The sequence below is a fragment of the Vidua chalybeata genome, chromosome 30 (genome assembly GCF_026979565.1).
Source record: "Vidua chalybeata isolate OUT-0048 chromosome 30, bVidCha1 merged haplotype, whole genome shotgun sequence".
Classification (NCBI taxonomy): domain Eukaryota; kingdom Metazoa; phylum Chordata; class Aves; order Passeriformes; family Viduidae; genus Vidua; species Vidua chalybeata.
In genome coordinates, this window is record NC_071559.1 from 280,460 (window position 1) to 292,103 (window position 11,644).

The window sequence follows — 11,644 nt, forward strand, 5'->3', positions numbered from 1 at the left end:
GGAATGGAAACAAAACCTGGGAATGGGGACCTGGAATGGGAACAAAAACTGGGAATGGGGTCGGGAATGGAGGATCCAAAATGGGATCAAGGCCACGGAATGGGGACCTGGAATGGGAGCAGAACCTGGGAATGGGGACCTGGAAATGGTGGATCCAAAATGGGATCAAGGCCAGGGAATGGGGACCTGGAATGGGAACAAAACCCGGGAATGGGATCAAAGCCAGGGAAGGGGTCAGGGGGGCAGGACCTGGAACGCTGCCGGCTCCATCTGCTGGGTTTTGTTGGGATTTGGGATCACCCCGGGGGGAATTTGGGGAGAATTGGGAATTTCTTCCCAGGGAAGTTTCTTTCCCAGAAAATCCAAGTGCTCCCAGCCCAAAGGACCAAATTCCACCTGAAACCACCCCAAAAAGGGCCTGGCCAGAGCAAGGTGGATCCATCCCACTCCCGATCCCAGAAAACGGGGCAGGAGCAGCACCCTGGGGAAGTTTGGAGCTCATCCCCTCCAGAATTCCCTCTGGAAAAAGGGGCTGAGCACCGAGATCCCAAAATTTGTTGTGTTTTTTTGTTTGGTTTTTTTTTTTTTTTCCCCATTCCCCTTGAACCCTAATTAAAGAAAAAAAAAAAAAAAAAAAAAAAAAAAAAAATCAAGAACCCCTCCCAGAATTCCAGGAGAGCTCGGGAACCGTCCCGGGATGCCCGGGAATCCCCAGGAGGAGAATCCCGGAGCTCGAACAGGAGGGAATGGTTGGAAAGGATCGGATTTACGGCCGGGCCGGCGGAGCTGGACGCGGATAATTGGAGCGGGGGAAGCCATCCATCCATCCCATCCCATCCCATCCCATCCATCGCGGGAAGTGGGAATTCCCGGCCGGGCCGCGGCGATTACTGTCAGGTTATGACACCTCCGCACCAAGATCGATGGGGTTTTAAACGCGCCCCGGTTCTGGGCAATTGGTGACAATAAAAACGGTGACAAATGGACGGAGCGCGGCCAGCCGGGAAAACGGGGGGAAACTGGGGAAAAGGGGGGAAAAAACGGGGAAAAGGGGGGAAAAACGGGGAAAAGGGGGGGAAAGGGCGGAAAAAGGGGGGGGAAGAGGGGGGAAAGGGGGAAAAAAAGGGAGGAAAAGGGGGAAGAATGGGGGAAAAAAAGGGGGGAAAGGGGGGGAAAAGGGGGGAAAGGGGGGGAAAGGGCAGAAAAAGGGGGGGAAAAGGGGGAAGAGGGGGGAAAGGGGGAAAAAAGGGAGGAAAAGGGGGAAGAATGGGGGAAAAAAAAGGGGGGAAAGGGGGGAAGAATGGGGGAAAAAAGGGGGGAAAGGGGGAAAAAAAGGGGAAAAAAGGGGAAATCCGCTTTTTTCCACTAAAAAAATGAAGGGGGGTAGAGAGAGGGAGGGAGGGAGGGAGGAAGGAAGGAAGGAAGGAAGGAAGGAAGGAAGGAAGGAAGGAAGGAAGGAAGGAAGGAAGGAAGGAAGGAAGGAAGGAAGGAAAGGAAGGAAAGGAAGGAAAGGAAGGAAAGGAAGGAAAGGAAGGAAAGGAAGGAAAGGAAGGAAAGGAAGGAAAGGAAGGAAAGGAAGGAAAGGAAGGAAAGGAAGGAAAGGAAGGAAAGGAAGGAAAGGAAGGAAAGGAAGGAAAGGAAGGAAAGGAAGGAAAGGAAGGAAAGGAAGGAAAGGAAGGAGGAAGAGGAAGGAAGGAGGAAGGTTGGTTCGCTGGTTCCCCCATCCCCCCAGCGCCTCTTTCTTGTTTTTTTACCAATTCTCGCCTTTATTAATTCCAGAATTCCACAGAAAACGCCGCGAGGCAGCGACCCACGAACCCTCCCCCCCCTCGCTCCTTTCCTAACGGGAAACTGAGGCAGGACCCACCCCCCACCCCCTAAAGCTTCCCTAAGCACCACCCCCGTGTGGGGAAACTGAGGCAGGACCCACCCCACACCCCCTAAAGGAGCCCTAAACTCCCACCCGAGTGGGGAAACTGAGGCAGGGATTCACCCTCTGCCCTGTAGTGTTGCCCTAAATCCTGTTCTGAGTGGAGAAACTGAGGCAGGGACCCCACAACCTCCTTCCCCCCAGTGCCTGAGTGGGGAAACTGAGGCACGGCCCCATTCACCCCCTTTCCCCCAGACCCAAACTGCTCAAACTGGGGCAGGGACCCCTCAATCTCCTTCCCCTCAGTTCCTAAGCAGGGAAACTGAGGCAGGGACCCCGCAACTTCCTTTCCCTCAGTTCCTGAGCAGGGAAACTGAGGCAGGGACCCCCCAACCTCCTTCCCCTCAGTTCCTGAGCAGGGAAACTGAGGCAGGGACCCCCCAACCTCCTTCCCCTCAGCTCCTGAGTGGGGAAACTGAGGCAGGGACCCCCTAACCCCCTTTTCCTCAGACCCAAACTGGTCAAAGTGGGGCAGGGACCCCCCAACGCCCTCCCCCCCAGCCCCCAACCGGTCGAGCCCCGGTCCCTCCCGCACCCCCAGCAGCCGCAGCACGCCGAGCTCCGCCAGCCTGGCCCGCACCTCGCTCTCCCAGCCGCGGTTGGCGCGGGGGTTGCGGGGGGACGGGTGCGGGATCCAGGCCACGGGCACGGCCAGCCCCGCGGCCCGCAGCGCCCGGCGCGCCCGCAGCTCGGCCACGCGGCCCAGGGCCACCACGAGCCGCACGCCCAGCGCCTCCACGGTGGCGGCGAGCGCCGCGGCGCACGGGGCGAGCAGCCGCTCCCGCTCGGCCGCCCGCAGCTCCGGCGGGGGCACGTTGCGGCCGCTGGCGGCGAGGAAGAGGAGGGGGCAGAGGTTGTGCACGAAGCAGTGGCGGAAGAAGGCGCGGGGGTCCGGGCACAGGCTCCGCACCAGCCCCCAGAAGCGGGCGCCGCTGACCTCGGCCCGCGGGCAGCGCAGCCCCAGCACCGGGCGCTTGGGGTGCTCCCGCGGCGGCCGCCGCACCGCGCCCGACACCCGCAGCCACTCCCGCACGTGCCACGCCTCGCCGAACGGCACCTGCGGGGCGGGGGGGGGCGTCAGAGAAGGGGGTGGGGGGGGGACACACACACACACAGTGGGGACGGCCTCGCCCCCTGCGTGACCCCACCCCCGCCCCGTGCCTCAGTTTCCCTCCTCTAGGACTGCCTGGGATGGAGTGGGACACCCTCCCCCCCCCCCCCCCGTGCCTCAGTTTCCCTCCTCTAGGACTGCCTGGGATGGAGCGGGAGCCGCCCCCAACCCCTCTCCCGGTGCCCCCATCCCGGTGCCCTCCATGCCCCCATCTCCCCACGGTACCCGTCCCGGTGCCCCCAGCCCCTGTCCCGGTATCCCCGCCCCTGTCCCCTGTCCCGCTCCCCCCGGCCCCTGTCCCGGTACCCCCGCCCCTGTCCCGGTACCCCCGCCCCTGTCCCCTGTCCCGCTCCCCCCAGCCGCTGTCCCGCTCCCCCCAGCCCCTGTCCCGGTGCCCCAGCCCCTGTCCCCTGTCCCGCTCCCCCCAGCCCCTGTCCCGGTACCCCCGCCCCTGTCCCCTGTCCCGCTCCCCCCATCCCCTGTCCCGCTCCCCCCGGCCCCTGTCCCGCTCCCCCCATCCCCTGTCCCGCTCCCCCCGGCCCCTGTCCCGCTCCCCCCATCCCCTGTCCCGCTCCCCCCATCCCCTGTCCCGGTACCCCCGGCCCCTGTCCCGCTCCCCCCAGCCGCTGTCCCGCTCCCCCCGGCCCCTGTCCCGGTACCCCCGCCCCTGTCCCGGTACCCCCGCCCCTGTCCCGGTACCCCCGCCCCTGTCCCCTGTCCCGCTCCCCCCGGCCGCTGTCCCGCTCCCCCCGGCCCCTGTCCCGGTGCCCCCAGCCCCTGTCCCCTGTCCCGGTGCCCCCAGCCCCTGTCCCAGTGCCCCCAGCCCCTGTCCCCTGTCCCGCTCCCCCCGGCCCCTGTCCCGGTACCCCCGCCCCTGTCCCCTGTCCCGCTCCCCCCAGCCGCTGTCCCGCTCCCCCCGGCCCCTGTCCCGGTACCCCCGCCCCTGTCCCCTGTCCCGCTCCCCCCGGCCGCTGTCCCGCTCCCCCCGGCCCCTGTCCCGGTGCCCCCAGCCCCTGTCCCGGTGCCCCCAGCCCCTGTCCCCTGTCCCGGTGCCCCCAGCCCCTGTCCCAGTGCCCCCAGCCCCTGTCCCCTGTCCCGCTCCCCCCGGCCCCTGTCCCGGTACCCCCGCCCCTGTCCCCTGTCCCGCTCCCCGCCGCTGTGCCGGTGCAGACCCCGGTCTGGGCCATGCCGAAGGGGCCGGGGTTCATGCCGAGGAAGAGCACGGCGGTGGGGGCGCGCAGGAAGCGGCGCACGAAGCGGCGGTGCGGCTCCCACGCGTACTCGAGCGGGGCGTACACGAGCGCCACGGGCGGCCCGGGCGGCGGCAGCGCCCGCAGCCGCTCGGACAGGCCGCGCTGCAGCGCCAGGAACCGCGCCGCCACGCCTTCGGCCCCATCCGCCTCATCCTCCTCATCCTCGGCGTCATCGCCATCCTCCTCAGCCCCGGCTCCCTCCTCTTCCTCACCGCCGGCTCCCGCCTCTTCCTCAGCCCTCGCTCCTTCCTCCTCCTCCTCCTCCTCCCGCTCCATCCCCCATGGCCTGCGGGGACACGCACGGTGGCCGCGGGGACAGAGGGGACAGCGGAGCCCGGGGGTGACACAGAGGGGACAGGGGAGCCCGGGGGTGACACGGAGGGGACAGCGGAGCCCGGGGGTGACAGCAGAGCCCGGGGGGGTCAGGGGAGCCCGGGGGTGACACAGAAGGGACAGGGGACACCCGGGGGGTGTGACAGAGGGGACAGCAGAGCCCGGGGCTGACACAGAGGGGAGCCCCGGGGGTGTCAGAGGGGACAGCAGAGCCGGGGGGGGTGACACAGAGGGGAGCCCCGGGAGTGTCAGGGGAGCCCCGGGGGTGACAGAGGGGACAGCAGAGCCCGGGGGTGACACAGAGGGGACGGCAGAGCCGGGGGGGCAGGGCAGGCTGGCGGTGCCGAGGCCCTGCTGACCCCCCAGCCCCCCTCACAGCCCCGCTCCCCCCGTGACGTCACACGCGCCCCCCCGCTGACGTCACGGCCGCCGCCGCCGCGAGCCCACCTGGAGCGCGTGCCGCGTCCGCCGGGGCCCCGCCCCCTGCCCCGTTAGCCCCGCCCCCTGCCCTCAGCGCCTTCCCGGCGTGCCTCGCGCGCGGAGGGAGGGGCGTGGCCCGGTCCTTTGTCTGCGCGCGGAGTTTCCCATCGTGCTCTGCGGCGCGAAAACATCCCCCAAAATCCCACCCAGACCCCCCAAAATCCCCCCAGGCCCACCCAGATCCCCCAAAACCTCTCAGCCCCCCCAAAATCCCACCCAGATATCCCAAAAGCTCCCAGACCGCCCCCAAAATCCCCCCAGACCCCCCCGGGGGGTACCCACGGCAGGGGGCGGGGTCCGCCCAGGCCCCGCCCCTTCCCACGGTGGGGGGGGGCACGTGGCGCTGCGGCGGCGCGAGTGCGCCCCCTAGCGGGCCCGGGAGGGAGCGACCGGGAGTGTCCCCAACCCCCCCTCAGTGCCACCAGAGCGTCCCCAAACCCCCCGGTGCCACCATAGTGTCCCCAACCCCCCCTCAGTGCCTCCAGAGTGTCCCCAGCCCCCTCTCTGGTATCATCAGAGTGTCCCCAACCCTCCCCGTGTCACTGCGGTGTCCCCACACAGCCCCTGTCCCATCCCCAGGGGTTCCTGCTGTCCCCAGGTGTCCCCCAGTGCCACCCCCGCTGTCCCCGGGTGTCCCCCAGTGCCACCCCTGGGTGTCCCAATGCCACCCCCACTGTCCCCGGGTGTCCCCCAGTGCCACCCCCGGGTGTCCCAGTGCCACCCCCGCTGTCCCGGGTGTCCCCCAGTGCCACCCCCGGGTGTCCCAATGCCACCCCCACTGTCCCCGGGTGTCCCCCAGTGCCACCCCCGCTGTCCCCGGGTGTCCCCCAGTGCCACCCCCGGGTGTCCCAATGCCACCCTCACTGTCCCCGGGTGTCCCCCAGTGCCACCCCCGGGTGTCCCAGTGCCACCCCCGCTGTCCCCGGGTGTCCCCCAGTGCCACCCCCGGGTGTCCCAGTGCCACCCCTGCTGTCCCCTTTGTCCCCGCGCTGTCCGCGTGCAGCGCCGCGCTGCCACCACCAGGGGGCACCGCCGGGGCACTGGGGGGCACTGGGGACACTGGGGGACACTGGGGGGACACTGGGTCATACTGGTGGCACTGAGGGGACACCAGGCCGTGCTGGTGACACCAAGAGGACACCAGGCCATGCTGGTGACACTGTGCTGGTGACACTGTGCTGGTGACACTGGGTCATACTGGTGACACCGAGAGGACACCAGGCCATGCTGGTGACACTGTGCTGGTGACACTGTGCTGGTGACACTGAGGTGACAGCGGGCCGCGCTGGTGACACCGGGGTCCCCAGGCCCCAGGAGGTGACAGCTCTGAAAAGTGACCATTTATTGGAAGCAAATCCGGGGGGCTTGGGGACAACACGGGGACAGAGGGGACAGAGGGGACACGGGGACACCCCGGGGGGGCCCCGACCAAAAACACCGACTCTAAAAAACACCAAACTCCGGGGCCACCCCCCGCACGCGGCCCGGGGACAGGCTGGGGACACCCCGAAGGGACGGCCACCCCGCCCCCGTCCCCAGGGGGCTGCGGGGGCCCTAGAGACACGGGGAGGGGACAGAGGGACAGCCCGGGGGTCCCCACGGAGGGGGGGGGCTATGTACAGATCTGGGGGGGCTTAGCTGCGGGGGGGGTCCCGCTCCTTGGGGTCGCTGTCCTCGGGGTACGCGTGCCACGTCAGCCGCTCCTCGTAGAACGCGATGACAATCTGGGGACACCTGAGGTTGGCCTCCTTGGCCAGCACCAGGTCGGCCTCGTCCGTGTCCTTCCTGCGGGGACACGGGGACAGAATGGGGTCAGGGGACACAGGGACAGAATGGGGACATTGGGACACGGGGACAGAATGGGGTCAGGGGACACAGGGACAGGCTGGGGACACAGGGACAGGCTGGGGACATTGGGACACGGGGACAGAATGGGGTCAGGGGACAGACTGGGGACATTGGGACAGGCTGGGGACACAGGGACAGGCTGGGGACACAGGGACAGGCTGGGGACATTGGGACACGGGGACAGAATGGGGTCAGGGGACACGGGGACAGGCTGGGGACAGAATGGGGTCAGGGGACAGACTGGGGACATTGGGACAGGCTGGGGACATTGGGACAGGCTGGGGACATTGGGACATGGGGACAGAATGGGGTCAGGGGACAGGCTGGGGACAATCTGGGGACACTTGAGGTTGGCCTCCTTGGCCAGCACCAGGTTGGCCTTGTCCGTGTCCTTCCTGTCCCCTTCCTGGGGACAGGCTGGGGACAAAGGGACAAACTGGGGACACGGACACAAACTGGGGACACAGACACGAACTGGGGGACATCAACACAAACTGGGGACACTGACACAAACTGGGGGACACCGACATAAACTGGGGGGTCAAGAGGGACAAGGACACAAACTGGGGACACGGACACAAACTGGGGACACAGACACAAACTGAGTAGTCAAGAGGGACACAGTCACAAACTGGGGGACAAGGACACGAACTGGGGGTCGCGGGGACCCTGGGGACAGCGGAGGTGGCCTCACCACTTCATGAGGAACATGAGGTCCCCGCAGGAGTCGGTGGCCCCGATGATCTTCTCGGGCTCCAGCCCCCGCTCGAAGCCGCGGGCAATGTCGTTGCTCTGGGGGTTTGGTGGAAAAAGGGAGGGTTTGGGTAAAGGGGATGGTTTTAGGGAAAAGGGGAAGGTTTTGGGGAAAAGGGGATGGTTTTAGGGAAAAATGGGATTTTGAGGGAGGAGAGGTCAGGGAAGGGTCCCAGCGTGGTGGCACTGGGGGATGGCCCCGTGCCTGGGCCCGGTCCCCTTCCCTGGTGGCCATTCCAGGAGTCCCCATGGAGAGGACACTGGGTGCCACTGTCCCCAGTCCCTGTCCCGATCTCTGAATTCCCATCCCCATCCCCGTGTCCCTGTCCCCATCCCTGTGTCCCCATGCCCTCCTGGTGTCCCTGTCCCCAGGTGTCCCCTCTCACCTCCCCCTGTCCCTGTCCCCTCCTGGTGTCCCTGTCCCCATCCTCGTGTCCCCTCCTAGTTTCCCTGTCCCCAGGTGTCCCTTCCCAGTGTCCCTGTCCCCATCCCCGTGTCCCCATGCCCTCCCGGTGTCCCTGTCTCCAGGTGTCCCCAGGTGTCCCCGTCCCTCACCTCTCTCTTTTTCTTGGCTCTGCCATCCTCGCTGCCGGGCAGTCCCTTGCGCTTGGCGCCCTCAGGGCGCTCGCGGGGCCGTGTCCCCTCGCTGTCCCTCATGTCCCTCATCCTGCGGTCCTTGCGCAGGAACTGCGAGATCAGCTCGGGGCAGTCCAGGTTCTTCTCGGGCTCCCACGTGTTGTGCTCCCTGGGGACACGGGCAGGGGACACCCAGGGACACGGTCAGGGGACAGGGGACAGGGGACATGGTCAGGGGACACCCAGGGACACGGTCAGTGGACAGGGGACACAGTCAGGGGACACCCAGGGACACGGTCAGGGGACAGGGGACAGGGGACATGGTCAGGGGACACCCAGGGACATGGTCAGGGGACAGGGGACAGGGGACATGGTCAGGGGACACCCAGGGACACGGTCAGGGGACAGGGGACAGGGGACATGGTCAGGGGACACCCAGGGACACGGTCAGTGGACAGGGGACGCAGTCAGGGGACACCCAGGGACACGGTCAGGGGACAGGGGACAGGGGACATGGTCAGGGGACACCCAGGGACATGGTCAGGGGACAGGGGACACTGTCAGGGGACACCCAGGGACACGGTCAGGGGACAGGGGACACTGTCAGGGGACACCCAGGGTGCTGTGTCCCCTGTCCCCAGGAGCTGTCAGGGGACACCCAGGGTGCTGTGTCCCCTGTCCCCGGGAGCTGTTGGGGGATACCCAGGGTGCTGTGTCCCCTGCCCCCGGAGCGTCCCCCGTGTGCCACCGCGCTGTCCCCGCTGTCACTCACTCGGAGAAGCCCTTCCACTTGAGCAGGTACTCGGCCTGGCCCCTCACCACGCGCCGATCCAGAACCTTCTCCACCACATACTCCTCCTCCTCCCCCGAGGACGAGCTGTCGGCTGCCCGCCGGCTCCTCCTGCCCATAGCGCAGCCACCGCTCTGGGGACAGGGACAGGGATGTCACCGTGGGACACAACTCCTCCTGCCCACAGCGCAGCCACCGCTCTGGGGACAGGGACAGGGATGTCACCATGGGAATGTCACCGTGGGACACAGATCCTCCTGCCCATAGCGCAGCCACCGCTCTGGGGACAGGGACAGGAATGTCACCATGGGAATGTCACCGTGGGACACAGATCCTCCTGCCCATAGCGCAGCCACCGCTCTGGGGACAGGGACAGGAATGTCACCGTGGGAATGTCACGGTGGCACACGGCAGTGCCCGCCGGCTCCTCCTGCCCACAGTGCAGCCACCGCTCTGGGGACAGGGACAGGGATGTCACCGTGGGAATGTCACTGTGGGTCAGGGAATGTCACCGTGGGACACGGCTCCTCCTGCCCACAGTGCAGCCACCGCTCTGGGGACAGGGATGTCACCGTGGGTCAGGGAATGTCACACAGGGGCTCCTCCCGCCCACCTCTCTGGGGACATGGTGTTGTCACCCACAGGGGACAGGGGACACCTCGGGGTGGGATTTGAGGCTCCCGGAGCGCCCTTAAAGGGAAGGGGACACCTGGGGGTTGCCAAGAGGGATTTGGGGACATCCTGGGACCCCCAAGGAGGGATCTGGGGACACCTGGGGGTCGCCAAGAGGGATTTGGGACATCCTGGGACCCCCAAGGAGGGATTTGGGGACACTTGGGGGTCCCCAAGAGGGATTTGGGGACATCCTGGGACCCCCAAGAGGGATTTGGGGACATTTTGGGATGCCCAAAAGGGATTTGGGGATCCCTGAGAGGGATTTGGAGTAATCTTGGGACCCCCAAGAGGGATTTAGGGTCATTTTGGGACCCCCAAAAGGGATTTGGGGTAATTTTGGGATCCCTAAGAGGGATTTGGGATCATTTTGGGACCCCCAAAAGGGATTTGGGGACACCTGGGGATCCTCAAAGGGAGATCTCAAGGGGGAGGCACAGGAGGGGCTGATTCCTAAAAACCAGTGGGGATTTAGGCACAAAGAAACACGTTTTGGGCTAAAAACCCCTAAAAAAAAAAAAAAAAAAGAAAAAAAGAAAAGAAAAGAAAAGAAAAAGAAACCCAGGGAATTTAGGCAGAGCGAAATGGAATTTGGAAAAAATCCCCAGAAACTGAGGGGGGATTTGGGAGCAGAGAAATGGAATTTGGGCTAAACCACTTAAAAACGGGGAGGATTAAAAAAAAAGAAGACTTTTAAAAAACCTCAAATCGAGCTTTTCGCCTCCCCCCACCCCCTTAAGCCACGATTTTAGCGGATTTCTTTCTTTTAAACCCAGCCCTAAAGCCCTGTGAGGGACGCGGGGAATTCCTCGCTCCCGGCTGGAATTTCCTGCCGGATTCCCGGCGGGGTTTGAAGGGCGGGACTCGGGAGGTTTCGGGCGGATTCCTGAGGGAAAAGGGGCCGCTTTGGGTGGGAAAAGGCGATTTTGGGCAGGGAGAATCCGCGGCCGAGCCCCCGCGGCGCCGATCCCGGATCCCGCGCCCGGGAATCCTGAGGGAACAAAGGGACGGCGCCGCGCTGAGGCCCAAAAGCGCCTTCCCAGGGCTGAAAAGCGCAGTTCTGAGGGAAAAGCCGCCGGTTAGAGGCGGGAACGCGCCGGTTTGAGGCGGAACACGGCGGTTTGAGGGCAGAACCCGCAGTTTTGGGGTAAAAAGCCGCAGATTTGGGTTCAAAGCGCCGCTGTGAGGCCCGGCAGCCGGGCCCGAGGGCGGGGCCAGCAGCGCGCCGCGGCGCGCGATTGGTCAGAGCCGCCGCGCGCCCGCGCGATGATTGGCAGAGCGCCCCGCCGCTCGCCGCAGCCCCGCCGCGCCACTATTGGGCGGTGGAACCGTCACTCCAAGCGCCGCCCCGCCTTCACTGCACTGCTATTGGTCGGCGCGCCTGTCACTCGGCGCGCCGCCCCGCCTCTCGCGCGCTGCTATTAAATACCGCGGCCGTCACTCCAGGCGTGGCCCCGCCTCCCGCCCGCATCCATTGGCCGCCGCGCCTGCCCGTCCCGGCGGCGGACCCGCCCCCGCGCTGCCGCCCATTCATCCGCCGCCCGCCGCCGGCGCTACCTGCGCGGAGAGCGGCTCCGGCGCGGGCCCGTCCGCCGCGGTTTGGCCGCCCCTCCGAGCTGCCGCCGCTCCGCGCTCCGCCCGCCAAAACCGCCCGCAGCGCGCAGGCGCCGCCGGCCGCGCTTCGCGCATGCGTCCGCCCGCCTTTCCTCCCCCTCCCCAAAGCCCGCCGCGATCGGCGCATGCGCTGCTCCGGGCGCACCTTGGGGCCGGCGGGCGGGCGGCCCCTCCTCGCCGCCGCCGGGAGTCGCCGCCGCCGCCCCGCTCTGCGCCCGCCGCGCCGCGCTCGCCGAGCTGCGCTGGGCCCGCCGGCGGCCCGCGCTGAGCGACGGCCGCGCCCG

The 11,644-nt window shown here is 66.6% G+C and overlaps 2 protein-coding genes across 3 annotated transcripts; both read right to left on the reverse strand.

The window, feature by feature from the left end:
* Positions 1-1,887: 1,887 nt before the first annotated feature.
* On the reverse strand, positions 1,888-5,092 carry SMUG1 (single-strand-selective monofunctional uracil-DNA glycosylase 1). The gene is made up of 3 exons (XM_053967379.1): positions 5,075-5,092; positions 4,214-4,580; positions 1,888-2,987 (listed from the first exon to the last, which is right to left on the reverse strand). The coding sequence occupies exons 2-3, from the start codon at positions 4,568-4,570 to the stop codon at positions 1,941-1,943; spliced, it is 1,404 nt and encodes a 467-aa protein (XP_053823354.1). The 5' UTR covers positions 4,571-4,580; positions 5,075-5,092; the 3' UTR covers positions 1,888-1,940.
* A 1,342-nt stretch (positions 5,093-6,434) lies between these two features.
* Positions 6,435-11,589, reverse strand: CBX5 (chromobox 5). 2 transcript variants are annotated; one of them, XM_053967719.1, is made up of 5 exons: positions 11,506-11,589; positions 9,057-9,208; positions 8,264-8,453; positions 7,650-7,747; positions 6,435-6,892 (listed from the first exon to the last, which is right to left on the reverse strand). In XM_053967719.1, the coding sequence occupies exons 2-5, from the start codon at positions 9,191-9,193 to the stop codon at positions 6,742-6,744; spliced, it is 576 nt and encodes a 191-aa protein (XP_053823694.1). In that variant the 5' UTR covers positions 9,194-9,208; positions 11,506-11,589; the 3' UTR covers positions 6,435-6,741. The 2 variants fall into 2 exon arrangements, with proteins under 2 accessions (XP_053823694.1, XP_053823695.1); XM_053967720.1 differs by lacking the exon at positions 11,506-11,589 and adding an exon at positions 11,304-11,388.
* Between the last annotated feature and the right edge of the window lie 55 nt (positions 11,590-11,644).